The following is a 21,390-nucleotide window of genomic DNA, read 5'->3' as shown; positions in this document are numbered from 1 at the left end:
GTATTATATGTTTTAAAAGCTTGGTGACCAAAATGTAAGTGTTCTAAAAGTTTGAGGACTATTTATATACTTTACCCTATAATTTAAGCATAATCCACTGAATATTATTCGATTTGATCGATTATTTAATTTATTCTTTAAAAAAATAGATTAGTATATAATTACTTATTTTGTTTGATTTTGGTGCAGAGAACGAGTTTGAAGAAGGAGATCACTTGTATAGATTCCCATAACACGAGTCATTTATAGTGGGATGCTTCAATTTTCGAGTTTCGAGCCACGATTGTGAGCCCAAATCGGCATCTTTTCTTGCCGGCTGGTTTCCAAGTTGATGTTCGCCGTTCTGGAAGCTTATGCATCGGATAATAGGCTGCATGTTAATTATAATGGCATCAATAAAAGTGAAGAATTCCGCAGGTTTTCTTATTCTTTTTCCTATTCTTTATATACTTTCATTAACTTTTTTATAGACCGTGATATCTAATCTATCGTTCAAATGTTTGGATCTTGTTCAGAAATTTTGCGATACAATTAGTTTAATAGAGAATTAAATCGAGAAAGAAAATTGAGAGGATCTAAGATAAGGGTGGTCATGGGTTGTACAGGCCAAGTTTTTGACCCACCCGAATCTAACCCGAGTATAACATTTTGGGTTATGCAATGGGACGAGATCAAGCCCGGCGGTGAGGTTTTACACAGCTGACGGCGTTGAAAATGAGTTGGTATGTGCTGCCAAGGAGTATTTCCAGAGAGGAGCGATACGGTTTAATATGAACTCCAGGACCATTTATTTAACTCGAATCATCAAATAGTTCTCTTTTTGTATTTTTTTCTTCCACCAAATGAGTCATGCAACAAGTTCTTGAGCAGGATCTCTCTCTCTCTCTCTCTCTCTCTCTCTCTCTCTCTCTATATATATATATATATATATATATATATATATATATATTGCAGGTATAACGAAGATTTTGGACGACAGAGAGAAACCCTAAAATGGGTAATGAATTACTTGGATTCAACGCAGTCAAGGCTTCTGGAACATCTTTTGGCCGATGATGATGGCCAGATTAACGTTGTTTATCAGGATTATGATTGGTCTAGTAACTTGTGATTAAAAAACAAAAGAAATGTGATCCACTCAAGGAAAGGGTCCAAGCTCAATGATACAATAGGAATATATATATATATATGTATACACACACATTATAAGGATTATTTTTGTATATTAGAAGGTATTGGAATCAAAATACTATTGAAACTGCAACTGTGATATTGCAATCAAAATCCGAGGAGAAACCGGATAAACAAGACAGGAAGAGGTAATCCAAAAACATTAGGATTCAATCACAGGGCCATAATTAGTAAACCAAGACTGTGGAACCGGAACTCGAATGTCACAGCGGCCGATTCCCATGCGGCACAGAGCCGGTAAGTTTCGAGCCTTCTGCAACATCTCTCGCATTCCTTTACCACTGAAATCGTCCAGCTGTCTCTTCACCAGCTGTCTTACCAACGTGCACCGCCGTCGCGCCTCAATTCGCTCTAATTCCCCGCAGCATAACTGCAGCCGCTGACGGCAGCTGTCATCCCTCACTCTCCGGCAGCTCTCCCTCAAGAATTTCTCGCAACGGTTCAGGCCTTTGGTTCTTGCGTGTTCGGAGTACTCGCCACCCGGAGTGGAGGAGTGGGGAGCAGCTGCTGCAACGGCAACCATATAAAGTGCAATCACTAAGGAAGCTGCTAATAGTGTGGGTTTCGCCATTATTAATTTTGTGATACATTTTACTTACAGAGGGAGTGTGTGTATATATATATATATAAAATATAATTTGCATGAAAAAGAAAAGATACGTGGAGCTTTCTTTCATGCAGTGAATACATAATGATGAGGTGGGGGGATTCTTCCGACAAGAGCTTGAGTTTTGGTTCCACGTAATGTAAACTCCTGGTTTTGCATCTCGGTGGTGTTTGTTAGTACTTTGTTTGGTAGTGACATCATTGTACCACGTATGCGGTATGTGGTGTTATTGATATATTTAGTGAGATTTAAAAATATTCGTGATAATGAAAATTTATATATTCATATTATAAAATTTACAAACAATAAAGATTAATTAAAATAATTGATAAATATTTGGAATTATATAAACTTTGAAAATTTAAAATTATTATATTAAATAACGTTATAATATTCATTAAAATTAAATAATTAAGCACGAATAAAGTGATATTTGTGGCAAAGGAATTGTTGTTCTTACTTGAGGACTCATATTCAAATACTGAGAATATTAGAGGTGTAAGAGTTTAATGTTAAGAGATTAATAGTTATCTTTAAATATATATTGTCTTATAGTTACCTATATAAATAAAAAAAGTTTAACAATTAATGATTAAAATAAATATAAGAGGTAAAGTACATAATATATTTTACGTAAATAGTTGAAGGACTCAACAACGAAATTTTCGATAGTTGAAAAATTATTTTGTAATTTTTAATAGTCAAATGATTCAATAAAATAATATTATATAATCAATGACTATTTATATTTTTTTCAATATAAAATTAATGATCGAAATAGGGTTTTAAATTGCGGTCGCGGTCGCATTTTCAATCATTTCGGGTTTTTTCGTGATTGTGGTCGTTGCGGGCGCTATTGCGGGTGTAGGGGTGACTCGGACGGTGGCGAAACCGCTATTTTGCGGGTGTTATCACATTTTCGAACCGTGATTTGAAACCTTAAATTGAAATACTAAAAAATAATTTAGTGATTAAAACATAAATATGATAATATTTGGTGACCCAATGGTGTTGTTTATCCAGTATAAAAATAGAGGAACTCGCTCACGACCTTTCGCCACGTGTATGTCAGTAAAATAATACATTTTTCAGGCAATTGCTTATCATTTTTAATGGATTGGACACTGACATTAGGGCGGGAAGTGAGACGACATAAATAGTAGCTACTCGAGATCGATTCGATTAAGATTTGATAAATATTTGGATCGAATAGATTCGACTTGAGCTCGAGCTCAATTCGAGTTCTTAACGAGTCGAAATGAGCTACTCGATATTCGACTCGTAAAACTCGTGAGCAGCTTGAAAATATAATATATTAAGATTTATTTTTTTTAAAAATAAATTATTAATAATATTAATATTATATTTTTTTTAAATACAGTAAGATTTTTATGTATTTAAGGTTCATGTTCGAGTTTGAGTTTAAAGCTTCAATCGAGTTAAGTTTAAGATTTTTTTTTCATTTCGAGCATTTTTAAGCTGCTTACGAACTTTAGTTCAGAATTTCGAGTTCGAGTTAAATTTAAAAATTTTAAAGTCACGAATTTCGAACCGAAACGAGCTCTGTTTCAAATTTTCGAGTAACTCGTTTACGCCCCTACTCAACATCATTACTCTCTTCTTTGCTTCCAATTCCTTTACCCATTTACTGAGTCTGCTCAGAAACTCAGCGTCCGTCTCTCGAGTTATTACATTCAACACGGTTAGATCTGTTCTCTCTAGTCTCTACCACCGAACTCCTTACCTGTATTTGTTTTTCTTCTTCATAGTAATCTCGGTACTCTTTTTTAAAGAAAAATTGGATTTTTGACTCGGTGAGAGAGAAAAATCCCATCTTTCGAACTTCAAAAAGCTCGAAGCTTCAGAATTTTAGGGTTTGAAAAGGCTATGTATCATTCAACAAACAATCAGGAGAATTTGAACAGCCCAAAATAATTTAGAAATTTGGGTCTCTCAGGAATATAATACAATCCATGGGTGCAATATATACATAAATTATATAAGTATAATATTATGGGTCTGCGAGTTCTGAGATTTCACGTGAAGTTTACGCTGAGTTGTCCGTGAGTATTGCGAGTAACGAGTTCGAGATGAGATGCCTCAGCACAAAAACCTACTTCGCCATTGCGAGCCGCTCCCCTTCCTCGTTCACCATAAATGCCAATGTCATTTCACTGAGTCGACGAGTTTCTTGTGCGCTGAAACAATGACAGATCTGAAGTTGGGGCTGTGAAAGCAATTTAAATCGATTCGGATCAGGGGTTTTACATTGTTTTAAATACGATGATTTGAAAAGGGTATTTTATTTTTGAAGATCACAGAAAAATGGAACCTTTTGTTTCAAGGTACTGCTTTCTTACCTTCTTCATCTTCACCATTCTCCTTTCTCTTATTCCACATGTTAGATCAGGTGATGCAGAGGCACTTTTGGCACTGAAATCATTCGTTGATCCTTTCAACTCATTGCCATGGAAAGGAACCAATGTTTGTGCATGGAGAGGAATCAAGGAGTGCTTGAATGGGAGAGTTACAAAGCTTGTTTTAGAACACTTGAACTTGTCTGGTTCTTTAGATGGACAGAGCTTGAACCGGTTGGATCAACTTCGGGTCCTGAGTTTCAAAAGCAACTCCATTTCCGGCCAAATCCCCGACCTTCCCGGCCTAGGCAATCTGAAATTACTTTTTCTCAACGAAAACAACTTCACCGGTGACTTCCCAGAATCAATTACGAGCTTACATCGGTTGAAAACTATTGTTTTGTCGGGAAATAGAATCACCGGTCAGATTCCGGCTTCTTTACTCAAACTCAAACGATTGTACACTCTTTATTTACAAGACAATGAACTCAAAGGTACGATCCCGGCTTTGATCCAAACCGGTCTTAGATTCTTCAACGTTTCGAACAACCAACTCCATGGTCAAATCCCTGTGACCCCATCTCTGGTTCGGTTCAACATTTCTTCGTTTTCGGGTAATATTGATCTTTGCGGCGAACAGATTGAAAACCCATGTCGGGTGGCCGATGTCGGGACGGCGATGAGCCCGGTTCACCCTACATCGAAAAAGCATTCCAGGTTGATCAAGATTATAATAGGAAGCGTTGTGGGTGGGTTTTCACTGCTACTTGTTTGTGTTTTTTTGGGGTGTTTTGTTAGCAAAAGGAGTGGAAAGGGCAAGGGAAATGATGTTAAAGGCAAAGGGGTTGCTAATGTAGGGGAGGAGGTGGGCGGTGGAGGCGGCGGCGGCGGAGGGAGTGGTGGCATGGGAAGTAGTAGTAGTGGGAAACAAGGGGGGTTTTGGGAGAGTGAGGGTCTAGGGAGTTTGGTGTTCTTAGGCACAGGCGGTCAGCAAATGAATTACAGCTTAGAAGATCTGTTGAAGGCATCGGCGGAGACGTTGGGGAGGGGTACGATGGGGAGTACGTACAAGGCCGTGATGGAATCCGGGTTCATAGTGACCGTTAAAAGGTTGAAAGACACAAGGTACCCGAGATTAGAGGAGTTCAAGAGACACGTCGAACTGATCGGACGGCTCAGACACCCCAATTTGGTCCCACTTAGAGCTTATTTCCAAGCAAAAGAGGAACGCTTGATCGTATACGATTATTTCCCCAACGGAAGCCTCTATTCTCTCATTCACGGTATGTCGGTGACACAGTCTCGAATTTCATTTATTTGATTATTTCCGTTTTGTGTTTGCATTTGTGAGTCGAATCGAATTTAATAAGAAATACGAGTTTAACTCGAAGTTATAAACTCAGTTAAAGTTCATTAGGGAATTGTTTAATCTGGAAATATGATATATATATATATATATAATATTTCTCTATCAATCATCATCGTAAAGATTTAGGTAAACAACGACAATTCAGGGTGATTTGTGTAACAAAGCCGAGTTTCTATAAAGGTGAGTTGCTGTAATATGACAACTCACCAAGCCTGACCACCCAGCATGTTATTGTTGTCAGTTGCTCCCATTGTACATTATTTGCACTAGAACGAGTATCGGGTAGTATGTGTTTTTGACGTTTTACATTTAAAGAACTATACTTTCGTACTCATGTTCGAATATGTTTTGGTATGTTCCGGTAACATAGATTGTGTTTGGTTCTGAAAGTGTCGAAGCTCAATCCGTTCTTCGGTTCAAAAGTTTCGAAATTAGAGTTTTAACATTGCACCCCTCGAGTTTTAACCTATTTTCTTTTGGATTTCTCTGTAGGAACGAGAACTTGTGGTGGTGGAAAGCCTCTTCATTGGACATCATGTCTGAAAATAGCGTAGGACTTGGCTACTGGATTGCTTTATATTCACCAAAATCCGGGCTTAACTCACGGGAATTTGAAATCCTCTAATGTATTATTAGGTCCTGATTTCGAATCTTGCCTCACAGATTATGGTCTCACCGTATTCCGGGATCTGGACCTGGTGGAAAAACCTGGTGCTGCTACATTTTTCTACAGGGCACCCGAATGCAGGGACATCCGGAAGTCGCCAACTCAACCGGCTGATGTTTACAGCTTTGGTGTTCTTCTCCTGGAGCTTTTAACAGGCAGAACTCCTTTCCAGGACCTTGTTCAAGAACACGGTTCTGATATTCCTACTTGGTAAGATCGGTCCGAGAAGGAGAGACTGAGTCCGGCGATGAGCCCAGCTCGGGTAATGAAGCATCTGAAGGGAAGCTTCAAGCTCTCTTGAACATAGCAATGGCTTGTGTTGCGATTGCACCAGATAATCGGCCTGCGATGAGGGAGGTTTTGAAGATGATAAGAGATGTGAGGGCTGAAGCTCATGTATCGTCAAACAGTAGCAATCATTCACCGGGACGATGGTCGGACACCGTGCAGAGCTTGCCCAGAGAAGAACATCTAAGCATATAAAATTACCTGTTGTAGCTTGACTTGGTAGGTAGGGCATTGCATTTAGGTGTGCTAATTCTTTTCCCATTCAAACTTTTCATTCTTCCACTTCAGAATTGTATTGTAAAGATACATAATCTTATCAGATGTATCTTTTGGGGGGGGGGGGGTGGGGGAACATAATTAAAAACCTATATATTTTAGGGTTGAATTCTCCCAACTAGATTTTATCCAAAAAGGTAAGAAAAGTACAAGGAAACTAAAAACTACCGGCTAATGCATTCTAACTCTGAAATTGATCTGATCAAAACAATTGAATTGGTCCAAAAATACACAAACAATCAGATAAAAAACCTACAAGAAATTATAAATCAAGCACCAAATAAGGCTAGCAAGTTACAGATTATACACCTGAAAGCTTCAATGCAAAATTCAGCTGGGATATTTTGATGGTTTTTTTTTTCTTTTATCTGGAGACATAGCATGATAAACAGTTCATCATTCTTATTATCTGGTGCCAGGGTTTACTTGATATCTGGTGGGTAAATATTTTAGGTTCCAAAATTGGGATTTCTACAAATTCTTCCATGGTGGCACTCAACTTTGGAATTGAGTGTTTGCCTACACAAAGATGAAGAAGAGTATCCTACCGGTTTCTTATGAATTTACAGGAGAATTTTTTCCCGTGGCTTACACATTACCAGATACATCGAAGAACCTTGAGCTCAACGATACCCGATCAGCACCTTGGCTCCTGCTTGGTGAGCCGAAAATCATCATCTGGATACAGTCTGTATCATACAGAAGGCAAAACACGATTAAAGGTTACACAGGTGTAGACAAGTATGCTCAAATACCTTGTGGCCTGTGGGACAACTAGTTTCCCGTCATTGCCCGCAAGGTGTGAAATTTTATCACTCTCGTCAAGCTATCCATCTTTTTCCGACCATGCCATGAGCAACAGAATCCACATACGGTTAAGTACTCGATACACTGGTTGGGTCGAAAATCATCAAAATCAAGTCAAATATCCATCCACATGGTAAAGTAGGAATCTCCTTGACTCCATAGCCCAATTCAATATGGACTCAGATGTGAGTTCAAAGTATCCAGGCCCAGATAAAGACTTCTGGCCCGAAAGCAAATGAAATTTCAAATCCACCATGTCCTTTCTTTTATAATTTAATTCAACAGCGACAATGATTTGTTTTCTGAGATTCTCATTTCTGGATCCGAGATTGAGACCCCGAGAGTCTGCAGTGTCGAGTTTCGGGAAAAAGAAGCGAAATAGCAATGGCGGCGTTTATCAAGCTAGAAGATTCTCCTATGTTTCAAAATCAGGTAATTCCATAATTCGATATCATTTAAAATTTGTGATTCCAGAACTATATATATTTTTTATCTGTTTTTCAAATTTGTTTATTAGTCAATCAATCGAATGTGAATCCGTTTCATGATTTTATTTTTATTACTGAATAATGAAATCTCCATGGAATCTGTGCTGATTAGTAGTTTGTCATTCAATTATTCTTTATTTCTGAAAAAGTAAACAAGTTGTGTTTGTTGATTGAACAGATATGTTCTCTAGAATCCACGGCTGATGAGTTGAAAAACCGCTGTCAAACGCTGACCGAAGGGAGTATAAAGTATAAGTATGCATTTTTTCCGTCTTTCTATTTTCACTAATTCATATACTCCTGCTAGAAATTCTTGTATTTAATTTTTGTTTGTTTTAATTTATGGATATTATTATTTCTGACTAAGAAGTTTCATTCTTAGGTCATTACGGTTGTTCTGATTGATTGCCATTTCGCTTGTCGCTTCCACGCCATATTGACTGACAACTATGTTGCTCTTTTTTATTTAATCACCATTTACTCATGTCCGACACATACTTGGAGATGGGCATGAGAATATGATCCTCTGAATATATTGAAAAGCTTTTAGATGATTGAAATTTGAAGGTATCTGTGCTGGATGCATGCTTTATCCGACACGTACTCAAGTTCGAGCTGACAAGATATTTTGAATGTGCAAAGCATCAGTTTCTTAGCAAGCTTGGTTTAAATTTTGAGTTCAAAAATTTGTTTTCTAATATAAATGTATCTTTTTTGTCTTCTCTCCCTGAGAATCTAACATTGAATTTGCCCTCTCTGTGTGCCTGTTGTATAATTTCATCTGTAATAAAAAGGGTAAATAGTTTTATTGCTCAAAAACAATAAAATAAAAGGATATAATAAGGTTCAAGGGCTCACTTTAGCGACTAAAAGTGTAAAACATAAGAAGAATTATCTAAGATCTCTCACTCTTTCTCTTCAAACACACACACATATAGCTAATTATTTTGCTATCTCTATTTGCTTTGCAGAACAGCTCTTGTAGAAGCATATAATGCAGATAATAGCTTTGCTGATGCTTTAGAAGCATTTGGTTGCGGACATGATGATCCTATGAGTGCTTCCATAGGAGGTAGCCAATATCTCTTTTTATTCATTTTGTTCCATGAGAGCTGTTGGTCCGTTAAATTACTAATGAAGGTTAAGGTTTTAGTTTCCGTTCCTCTTACTGAACTGCTGCTTAGGCCCAAGTATTTAGCTGCTTCAGTTTTCCTAAGTGAATATAAGCCTCAGGTAACTAGCTTGCTTGTTTAATGACTGTGAGATTTTTTTTTCTTCTCTTTTTGTACAAGGAGGTTGAGAATTTTTAGTTAATGCTTTATTTTTATTTCGTTGGTTATCTATTTCTTTATGTATGCTCTATATTTGTTTGAATCAATGTTTTGTCCCCTTTGTTGTGCCTTAGGCAAATTTGCTTATCAAAGATTATGATGTAAAATGTAGAAGGAGAAAATTATGTTCCTGATTTGCGCTGTTGAAGATAGAATTACCTAGCTGAAAGATTGAAGATTCTACCTTATTTTTTTTAAATGTTTCCTTTTGCAGGGCCAATTATGTCCAAGTTCATCAATGCCTTTCGTGAGCTTGCTAGCTATAAGGAGTTGCTTTGTTCACAAGTGGGTATCAATTTACCATCTAGAAAAAAAAACTATTCTTTCTTATACGATTGAATAAGACTGGGATACGTTGTCTTTGTCTTATTAGTTATTAGTGCTTATTACAAATATATTTGGTTTGTTACCAACATTTTACTCCAGTGTGATTTTCTTTGGCAACATTTTTTTTATAAGAATTTCAGGCCTCGTTTTTGACTCGATTATGCATGATTAAATAGTGTTGGTGCCTCAGTATATATAAAGATCTCTAGGGATTGGTATGCCTGTATATATTTCTAAGTCGTTTGGTGTTATAAACCATTCGTAAAATATCTGTTAATGAAACTACATGGGAAAACGCTGTGTCTAATGTCATAATCACTATGGATTTACTCCCAACATGAGTATGAAAGACATAATTAGAATTTAAGCTTCTAGATGACTGATATCATGTACCTTTAAACTTGCATTTGTAAAGGTGTGCCTATAAAAGGTATCAACTCCTAATAAGCTGACATGTGATATAAATCAAGGACCTTTGCCATTTGTCTTTCAATAAACATGCTAAGTACATGCATGCACGCTACCTGTACCTTGTTACAGCCTTGTGAAAAATATCTTCTACCAAAAGTAGATTCACCTGATCAGATTGTAGCTTTGTTCTAAAAAGTATTTAACGTGTTAATTTCTACATAGGAAACTAGTTTCTAAATTCCTCATTTTCTGTCTGATGTCTTTGTGTCAAATCGGTTAGGTTACCTTGCTCTTTAATATAAAAGTATTACCAAGCATTGGATATGTTGCATGAGTGCTAACAATTTTAAGGTCACTTGCAGCGTAATTGCAGATGAGCAAATTTTAATTTTAAAACACATTTTTATATCGGAGAGTTTGCTTCATGCCACTGGGAAGCTAAATATTATTTCATAGTTTGAAATTTGAATAATCCATTACAGGTGGAGCATGTCTTAATTGATCGGCTAATGCACTTTTCAACTGTTGACTTGCAAGATGCAAAGGTGAAGATAATTTAGTCACTATCTCAGCCTTTTCATTTTATAAATTTGGTGGTTTTGATCATCATCAATTTGGAATTGGTGGTGTTATTAACTTGTCACATTTCCATAGTCCAAGTCACTGGGATTAACTTGCTTTTGCATTGAAAATTGGATGTTCTTGCACCATGGGTTGTTAATGATTGCCACGCTTTCCTTGGTTTTTTTGTGACTTCAAATTTGATCTAGGTATATTGGATGATGTAGGATGATTGTTATTTGTTAAACCCACTTTGGTTTTATAGCAAACCTATTTACTTGTCATTTTTTCTTTAGTCTATTCATGTGCTATGTTTGGATAAGTTGAAACACTTTAGAAGGGGCCAAACTTCATTGAAATATTTCTTCCAGCATAAAACATCGTTCTTTAGTTTCTTGTTACTTCTGTGGTTTGAGTTTTATGTTTTCTCTTGTCTCACTTGTTTTTGGGTTGAAGCATATTCTTTTCCCTTATCCTACCATACCATGTATCCATGTAGTTTGCTGTTTGCCTAAGAATATGTTTATTTAATCCATGTACTTCAAGTAAGAGTATTCCTTTTCCTTTCGCATGTAACGTTTTCCACTAAATTTACCTCTTTTGCGTCTTTCTTATTGTCTTCATAATGAATAGCAAAACTAAGTAATCCACTCTGGAATATTAAACTCAGAATGTTGGGAAAAATATGACCCTAAAATGAATAGAACCCAATACTGAGCCATATAACCATATTAAGATCCTTTTTTTGCCCAGGACATATTACAGTGTTTCTTATCCAAGTTATGGACTGTAGTGTGTTTTAGGAGAGTGTATATCGCCTGCATAATAACTCCTTGCGGATGAACATATTGGATTTAGTTCTTGATAATTGTTGAAGCCCAATATTTGCAGTATGGCTATGGCTTGAGATGTCTTGTTTGAATACAATAAATTCTGAAGGTAGGAGTTTGGTGTGTGGGTGCGTGAGGTGGAGAATGAATCAGATGAGGAAATATAATGATTACATTCATTATCACAGCTCCACATTTTTTTAACGTCTTTTCTTTCTTTTTGCTAATTATATTAGAATATGGAGCTAAATTCATGTCTTTATTCCTCCTGCCCTTCCAACTTACATGACAGCCCTTCTCCTCTTGTCTTTTTCAGGAGTCTCGCCAACGGTTTGACAAAGTATGAATGGATGTGCTCAGGTATTAACACAACAGAAACTTCCTTTTTGAAATGAACTTAATTTTGGGTTTTCATAGTAATGACAATTTCAATCTTCTTCACTGTTTCTCTCGCTTTCTCGCCCTTACTTTTGAGGTCATTTCAAGTAAATTTTGGAACAATCCAATTCTTAGATCAGAAATCTTCTAATCAAAAGCTATTCAATAGAATTGAATAACCAAGAAACCAAATCAGTAACCTGATAAAATGTTTCGTGTGTTCTAAACTCAGAATATTCTTTGCATCAAACATATTTTTTACTGGTTTACTATCTTCAATATTATGTAAACATTATTGAAGATGTCTCATTTCTACATGAATTCTCCAGTGTTTCTAGTAATACAGATTCTGTGAATTAAAAAGTACGTGCAGTTGATTTATAAAGTTTTAAATATTAGCTTATTTTCTCTTAAATTTTATTAAGTCCCCGAGCAAGCATAATAAAACCATTAAAAGCATAATTTTCCTTGATTTTTGTAATAGATAATGCTTTTTACCAAATGTTCTGTATTGCCAGGCACGTGAAAAGTTTGTCTCTTTGAAGAAGAACACACCAGAGGATGTTGTTGCTGTGCTAGAAGAGGTATGCTCTTTCCTTTTGAAATATTGACTTCACACATGTTTTAAAGAAAGGTGAGAGCTCTTGATTATGGATTTGATATCATTTTAGCTTGTAATTATGGTACTTGTTTTGTATTTGAACTATATTTCTTAATGTTGTGCCTTCCTCTTTGCTTACCTTTTTCTGAAGACAGCATGCTTCCAGTTGTCTGAATTTCTGCATAGGTATCAATCATGTTGTCTCTGGTATGCTCATATTTGATCCTGACAATTTTAAATACCTCTGAGTCCATTAGGTAAAATTCTGACACTAGACGCAAATTTTGGATATTCATCAGGTTCAGATCTTGAACATTAGGAGAAAAATTTTAGATATCCTTTAAGTGCAAATCTTAAACATTCCTTCTGATATCCTATAAGTAATACCTCTTTTTCTTCAAGTTTGGCTTTGTTTTTGGTAATGATTGCATTGTTTGTTCAGATTATACCCTATCATTGTCCATATCTCTTGTGTTTTCTTGATAACTTCCGACCTTGTTTGTTGAGTGCAATTGTTTTTCCCCTAATAAAACTAACCTGGCTTGTGCTCTTGTTTGGATTGGGTTTTATTTTTGACAGAATTTACAGAATTCAAAATCTGCTTTCGAGAGAAGCCGCTTCAATTTAGTATGTTTACTGTGGTTGCAAAGCTCCCTGTTTATTTTTGTTCTATTATTGATATCATTCCATTCATTCCATTCGTGGTTTGGTAACTTTTCTTTTTGGTTTAAGGAAAACAGGTAAATTCTCTAATGAATATTGAAGCAAAAAAGAAGTACGAGTTTCTAGAATCTATAAGTGCAATTATGGATGGCCACCTTAGATATTTTAAGCTGGTTTGTATTTTCTTTTCCAACTTTCTTTTTCTAGTTATACGAGTTGTGTTTGTGGACTGAATATAATTGATTGCTTTGTCATAGGGGTATGACTTATTGAGCCAATTGGAACCATATATTCACCAGGTAATATATCACACTGTTCATTTAGAGAGGGAAAATGTTGATTTTCACTGCCAGTTAACTGTAGTGATTATTTAATTCGGATTTTGCTCCATGGTGTTAAAAATAGTCAATGACATGTAATCAGTAGAATCAGTGATTTCAAAACAATCTTCCATGGAAAGTTGGCTCTGCTATTAGCTATGAACCTATGAAATATGAATTCAATGTTGGATGCATTGGAAATTGGAAATATGAATTTTGCACTCCTGTTATCTTTTCTCAAGCATATGATTAGAAGTTTTTTTTGATACAAAGTATAAACAGATACAAGAAACATATAGCTGTATTATTGTGTGTTTTCTTTTGGGAGTTAACATGCCTAAGAGTTCTGTCTGTCAAGTGTCAATGCATGTAAACTTATCTTTATCCTAGATTCATCTAGTTGCATGGTTTATCCTTATTTGAGATTCTTGGACCGTGAATTTCATACTTTGTTACATGGGCTAAGCTATTTAAAGCACCTTACCTTGTTGTCACGAACAAAATGGATATGGGTGCTGAATACTAGTCTATATGGTGTTGAACAAAAGGACTTGGCAGTCGACAGTATCGCTATCTCGGTTCTTGCACATGTACCAATTCAGAAATCAAAAGAAAAGAAATTGGAAAGTCAAGGTGATACTGGGTCGCTGGCTTAAGAAAAACCATTCTGTTCGAGGATTTGGTTTTGACACCAAACCAAAAATCATTAAACCGAAAAGATTATACCTAGTTATTGACTGTAAGTTACACTCAAAAAGGATAAAGTAGGAGAGAAGAAAATAGGAAGCAAAGAAATATCCTATGATGGTAAAGATAGAGCAAGAAAAGACGGAAAAGATAAAGTAATAATAATGAGAGGAAAAAGTAACAAATTTGGAGGAAGAATAATAGATTCAGGATTGAAGGGGTTACCATGACTTAATCAAAGTTCTTTGAATTTTATTTTTAATGATCTTTGGAACTTATAGTAATGAAATACCACTTGAATTCAAGCTCACACTTTTAAACTAGATCTGCACAATTTAAACTTAAATGAGATTTTGGGTAGGCATAGGCCCCAATTAGTATGCAATCTTCATATTGGCCCAGAAAAAATATTTCAAAAGAGTTGTGTTGGGGGTCTATTCATTTCTTTTAACAAATAATTCTATATTTTTATCATTTTAAGTGTCCAATCCTCGAGTCTAAAATTTATAGCAAAAGACAAATGAAACATATGGGTGATATCATCTGGTGTTTGTACCAAGTCCGTGTAAAATAGAACTCATCTCCTGAATTCAATTGTAGATATTGATTTGTGTTCTCTTTTATATAAATGCTAATTTTCATGCATGTCTCTTTAGATGGTCTTACGTTGCATAGAACACAACCACACTTTTCATCTTAAAATTGTGTTTTTGTGATCCCATTTGTTTATCATGTTTCTCTATATTAAATTAGTTTAACATGGTTTGTTATAACAGGTATTGACATATGCTCAACAAGCAAAGGAATTAGCAAATGCTGAGAAGGATACGCTTGAAAAACGTATTCAAGGATTCAGGACCCAAGCTGAGATAGATGCTTTGCGAGCTTCTAGTAACATAGATCCGTCAACAAGTTCTGGTAGCATTCATGTTATTGGCGTCAACACAAACAAAAACATAGAGGCAATCATGCGGTCCTTTGGAGATGGGGAGGTGAGTTGGAGATATTCTTTCCTGATTCTATCGCATTGGCATTGTGTTTATTTCATCAATTTTATTTCGAGGGTGAAATAATATTATATTTTTTTCATTCATTTTTCAGACCCAGATAATCAAACAAGGATATTTGTTAAAACGCTCTTCTAGTTTGAGGGGAGATTGGAAGAGGAGGTTCTTTGTACTCGATAGTCAAGGAACTTTATACTATTATAGGAATAAGGGTACCAAACCAATGGTATGTTACATTTACTTCGTCACTGTCCTTCATTGATCAAGTTTAACAATTCATCATGAAACATGTTGTCTTTTAAATAAGATTATGGATAATGGGATCATGTATTCTTGATTTTCATCTTGATGTTTTTTAATCAATTTGACAAATTTGAGGTGTGACACGATAATATGCGTTATATGGTTTTTTGAGTGCTATAACTTTGATTTTCAAATTGAGAAAACATGGAGAGAAAAGAAGTGAAATGGAGGGAGATTATTGATTCCATTTACTTAGCAAGTTCACAAGTGAAAAGAGCAGACTTACAGTTTCTCTTTGCCTCATGTTTATCCGTCTGTTTGGTTAGAGTTGGAGAGAAATGGGAATGAAAAATGTATTTCTACATGAATTTTCAAATAATCCTTTAGATGAAGTGACAAAATGTGTCTAATTTTTTTTTGATAAGAATTGGAGTTCTCGTTAAAAACCCCCTTCATGCTTTTCGGAATATTATAAAGTTATCCAAAAAGTAGCGGAAGGAGGAAAAGAGTACCTCGGATTTTTTACCAAATGAGATCAATTGCAAGGGAATCAAATACAAAAATCATCATAAACCTCTCCAAAACAAGGAGAATCCCACACTTCATCTACAACCAGTAACCAACCCCATGATCCCCAGCCTCCTAAAGGACAGAAACCTCTACCCTATTCCTTGTTTTGCTAGTTCGTCAGCTTTCGCGTTAACGCTCCTCTTAACACAACGAAGTACAATTGACTGTTCTCTAATAACTGATACAATATCTCTGACCAGATCCAAGAAAGGTCCAGGACATAATAGAGGGTCCGACAGAGACTGGAATTCCTATCGAAGCACTTCATATGTTTACTGTCTATTCTCTTCTCTCTTATTAACTCAAAATACACTGTAGTCAGGATATGCTCAAAGTTATGAAGTAGCTGTGTCTGGCTGCTGAAAAGTTAAAAGTCAATTTTAACCTTCATTCATTAGGAAGAAGGCTTCTAAGTTGCATGAGTACAGTTTGTAGTAAAATGTTATGTTTAGCTGGAGGGAGAGAAGGCTTCTAAGTTGCATGAGTGTACTTTATGGTAAAATGTTGATTTGAACATGGTCTGACAATATCTGCTTTTTCAGTGGTGATTATCAGTCGGTATCTCATATATGTCCTTTAAGATTTTAGAGCAAAAGTTCTTACAGGCTATTAATCCCAAGTTTCAATTGCTTAATGATGTTTCCCATTTTGTTTCTGAATGAACAGATATTTATAGGGGAGGGTTTTATGTACATATCGACAACTTGAAAGCCCATATAGTATATTTGAGTGGTTTATCTTCCCCATAATTAGCTTTTGATATAGTGTTTGTACTTATTGTAAATATTTTCAAATTATTGGCAGCCCGAAGGCCCATGGAATTTTACTGTTGGTTTCATGTTTTCTCCTAAATTTTCAGATTGCTCAGATATGCAGATATTAGAGTTAATTTGAAATTGAAATGAAACAAGCACGATGTGTATAGGTAGTAGATTGCATCCAATAGATGGTTCAATGGAAAAAAAATTGCATAAAGGCTAAGTTTAGACAATAAATCTATTTGAAAAATGAAGTGAAAATGATATTGATGAGTTATGATTTTACTTTCTCTTCTTTACTCCCTGGGTTCTCTCCATCAGTATGCTGGTTCGGCTGAACACAATAGTGGTGTATTTTCAAGATTTCGTGCAAATCATAATCGGTCATCATCATTTAATGAAGATACTTTGGGCTACCATCCCATTGATCTTCATATTTCAACCATAAAGATGGACACAGAAGATACTGATTTACGGCTTTGCTTCAGGATCATATCTCCACTGAAAACGTACACATTGCAGGTGATGTTGATCGGTAATTGAAATATTTTTTGCTTCACTTTCCTAAACTTTAGGATGTGGTTTAAAGCATATCAAGGTCACATTATGATACACTTAGCTGACTACATAGAGCATGAAAAGGGAAAGAAGCATATCATCACTTTGTGTATTGTAAATTATCTCATGAAACCTTAATTATAGCTATTTAAGATTGACCAAAGTTTGAACTCTTGATGATTGATGCTATGGTCTTATGCTCTTAAAAGAGAAAGAAGCATGTATCAAATCCCTTGTTGAATTTAATTGTGATACAATTATTACGATTATGTTTAAATTAGATAAGCAAATGTGATGATTGTATTGTTTTCCTCATGATTGTGCTGGTACTTTTTGTCACTGTTCTGTTCAGGCTGAAAATGGGGCAGATAGAATGGACTGGTTTAATAAAATAACTGCAGTTATTACATCTCTTTTCAACTATCGTATCAGGCAGCAGGTTCTTTTATTTCCCTTTAAAGCCATTCCTTTTCTGTTTTTTGTGATTTTGATAGATCTCATGAAATGCTACTGATAATGATTTGGTGGTCTGTTGTGGCTGCATTTGGGGGGGAAAAAGCTTGTGGAGAATAAAGATTTTACTCGCAGAGCTTCTTCTAATGCTAGGTCACCTAAGAGCCTTCCTCCTTTAGGGATTGACCGAATTGGCAACAGAGCAGATCCCGTCAATGTAATCAGAGAAATTTCTGGAAATGATGTTTGTGCAGAGTGCAATGCTCCTGAGCCAGATTGGGCGTCTCTTAATCTTGGCATATTATTATGCATTGAATGTTCAGGTGTGCACCGTAATCTTGGTGTACACATTTCAAAGGTGCAATTTATTCTTCAAAGAAGAGGAAAAGACTTTATAACCATTTTTATTTTTTGTTAATTTTGCTATGTTGGTTTTCAGTTTATTGTTAATAATGTATATTTGGTCTTCAACCGTTGTAAGGTTTCGTAGAAGCATGTAGGTTAAGCTCTTTGGTATTACTAAACATTTAGTGTCGCTGTTAGCTGTGATGTAGTTATATACTTACATTAATACTACAGAAATTTTATTCCTATAGTAGAGAGATTGAAGGGTATTATATGAGCTGTTACGTTCCAACCTCTGAATTTAATGAGTTGAATTACAGTCCACTTGCTATTTTATCTACAAAAGAAGAAAATTTAAGTCAAAAGAACAAATACCCTTAAAAAAGGGAACAAATAAAGAGGGAGGAGGTTGACAAAAAGAAATTTATTTTCATGCATTTTAATATTTTTCGATAAAATAAAAACTCATTTTCTCCATACAGGTGAGATCTCTGACATTAGATGTTAAAGTGTGGGAATCTTCGATTGTGGAATTATTTCGTTCTCTGGGTAATGCTTACTGTAACTCTGTATGGGAAGGTTCACTCCTTCGGAATGAGAGGTAAGATTTCCTGAGGCTAACAGGAAAATGAAAATGCTGCTACTAGACTGATCTGTTAATTTCTAATACTATTTCTTATGATGAACTTTAAATTGGAAAATCTTATCTTATGTTGGGTTTTGTATAATTTCCTCTAATGTTTTATTTGGTTCTATTTTGTTTTTGGGAAAAGTAAAACCCTTATTTTTTTTTTAATTCTTTTCATGAATCTGACGATGTGTAGCAGTTATCACATTCTTTCTTTTTTTTCCTGTTCTTTGCCTTATTGCAGCCTTTCCCCCTAAACTGTGCCAATTTGTTTTTTAAAAAAGATACACTATTTTTGTTAGATATGTTAGCATGATAATCGGTTAAGTTCTCAAAGGGTGAATTTGAGGAGACCAACGCTGGTATTGAACTGAAGGTCAACAATTTGTTGAGCTGTTAGCTTAATTTTGTGTTCTAGATACAGTAAATAGCTTTCCATTTCATGTTCAAATGTTATTCTTTGCAGAGTGGATGAGTCAAATGCCCTTGGCACATCAATAACAAAACCATGCCCCAAAGATCCGATTTCCCATAGAGAGAAGTACATCAATGCAAAGGTATTTTGTTGGATTTCTTTTTCTCTTGATGTCCATGCATCGAAATTCATACTTAACTATCAATGCATTTCTTCCTTCTTCCTCCTCTCCACTCACTTGCACTAGCCTTTTAATTTAAGGGGCAGTTGACTGGTTTTTTGGTCAGCAGGGAACTTCTTGCATACTCATCTCCTTTTAAGTCATTGTGGTAATATGATATGCTATTCCTTGTGTTCATTATCATCTCGTGTTGGATTCTTTGTCCTTGATACGCCTGGCTGCCATTCGCATTCACGTTCACTGCTGAAAAGCGGGTGAACTTGCACATACACCCGTTCCCTTTAGATGATTGTTATTTTTTGAATTCTTGATGTTTAGATTAGTCTTTCATCTCCCACACTACTATGATAAGAAATACTATGATTTTCAATACAAGTCTTAACATTATTCCTTCTCTTAACCAGTATGTAGAGAAATTGCTAATCGTCAGAGATGCAATGCAACCTGGATGCCTTCCAAACTCGACAAACATTTGGCAAGCAGTTAAGACTAATAATTTGCAAGAAGTGTATCGTCTAATTGCAATGTCAGACACCAATATCGTAAATATCACCTTTGATGATGTTTTCACTGTTGAGTCGTATCACCATGTTGATGCACAAGACTCGTCACTTGATAGCAAAAAGAAGATCCATCAACCTGTCCACGAATCAAGATTCAAATGAGCCGGGGAATTGTTTACAAGGTTGTTCAGCTTTGCATCTGGCATGCCAATATGGCAATCCTGTGATGGTGGAGCTGTTGCTGCAATTCGGTGCTGATATAAATATGCGCGACTTCCATGGCAGGACTCCTTTGCTTCATTGCATTTCTAAAGGGAACAACCAATTGGCAAAGCTTTTACTAAGAAGGTAGGCTGTATATTTTGCTTAATTACTTATCCACAAGAAATCAGATTCTTCTGACAAATAGATGACACCATCAAAGATGTCTTAAGCCTCAGACCCCAAATGATGCATACTAATTTTAGTTATGTATATGCCAAGATTTTTTAGTCACATCTTATCTGGGACTTAGCCAAGAGCCCAAGACCACCATCTGTGGTCTGGTGCTTTGCTATCCCCGAATCGACATCACAGTACCTCCAGAGAGGTCATGTGGCGTTGGTTTATGCCACATACCACATCAAATGCGTACCAGTTATATAACCTTCAATTGTTTGATAACCCTATTCTGAAGACGGAAGCTTTGGCACATGCCGCATTGTTCGATAAACCCAATTTCATATGATTAATGGATCGCATCATCCATCACATTTATTGCTCTGCTCATGCTTGATAAAAACCTGTTAGAGATTCCGTTTAATATAATGTTTTTTATTTATTGCGCGGTTTTAATTTGACCGATACCATGCAGAAGCGCACGATCAATGATCAAAGATGGTGGCGGATTAAGTGCTCTGGAAAGGGCTATGGAAAAGGGTGCAATCACGGATGATGAGCTCTTTATTTTGCTCACCGAAAGCTAAGCGAGAGAAACTTGGTTTGCGACAAATTTGTAAGTTCGCGTTCTCCCCAATGGTTTCGGGTTATGTCGAATGTTGTTCCATTGAGCATAATAACACCCTTCTATCCTTGTTTGAATCTGCCAATATTACCGACTTGTTTTTGTATAATACTTAAACCTAGATATGTTCTTGAGTGTTGACCGTTTGGTACCTTCGGTTTGTGGTTGCAATAGTGGGATGGTTTTCTCTGTTGATTGTACTTCCAGTTTGCCTGAATTCTTAATAGGTAGAATTGGATTGTGTCCCTGCTGTTTTTTGGCCAAATGGGCAAATTTAATTTAGTGTTACTCGTATAGGTTATCTAAAGTTTTTAGAAATGAACTTGATATCAATGTAACATCTCTGATCTATTTTAGTTACGGATCGAATCGACGATGTCATATTAATTAATCGAAACAGAATCTATCATAGCTGATAAAAATCAAAGATTTTATCGATAATTGTTTTTATTAAATTGAAATGATTATAACGTAGTATATGTTTTATAGATTTTAAAATAATTTGATAATGAACTCTTTGGTGTTTGAATATAAGATATGAATATTAAATAATATACTCAAAACTAC

At 35.7% G+C, this 21,390-nt stretch overlaps 1 protein-coding gene and 2 pseudogenes across 1 annotated transcript; 2 read left to right on the top strand and 1 right to left on the bottom strand.

Moving 5' to 3' along the window:
- Positions 1–1,333: 1,333 nt before the first annotated feature.
- Positions 1,334–1,762, bottom strand: LOC120184275 (2S albumin-like). The gene has a single exon (XM_039188776.1). It carries the CDS (start codon positions 1,760–1,762, stop codon positions 1,334–1,336), a length of 429 nt encoding a protein of 142 aa, XP_039044707.1.
- A 2,353-nt stretch (positions 1,763–4,115) lies between these two features.
- Positions 4,116–6,704, top strand: LOC120184299 (annotated as a pseudogene).
- A 1,138-nt stretch (positions 6,705–7,842) lies between these two features.
- LOC120184352 lies at positions 7,843–21,018 on the top strand (annotated as a pseudogene).
- The last annotated feature ends 372 nt before the right edge of the window (positions 21,019–21,390 follow it).

This window comes from Hibiscus syriacus, unplaced genomic scaffold (genome assembly GCF_006381635.1).
Source record: "Hibiscus syriacus cultivar Baekdansim isolate YM2019G1 unplaced genomic scaffold, ASM638163v2 tig00112864_pilon, whole genome shotgun sequence".
Lineage (NCBI taxonomy): Eukaryota > Viridiplantae > Streptophyta > Magnoliopsida > Malvales > Malvaceae > Hibiscus > Hibiscus syriacus.
This window is presented reverse-complemented; position numbering and strand designations above follow the sequence as displayed.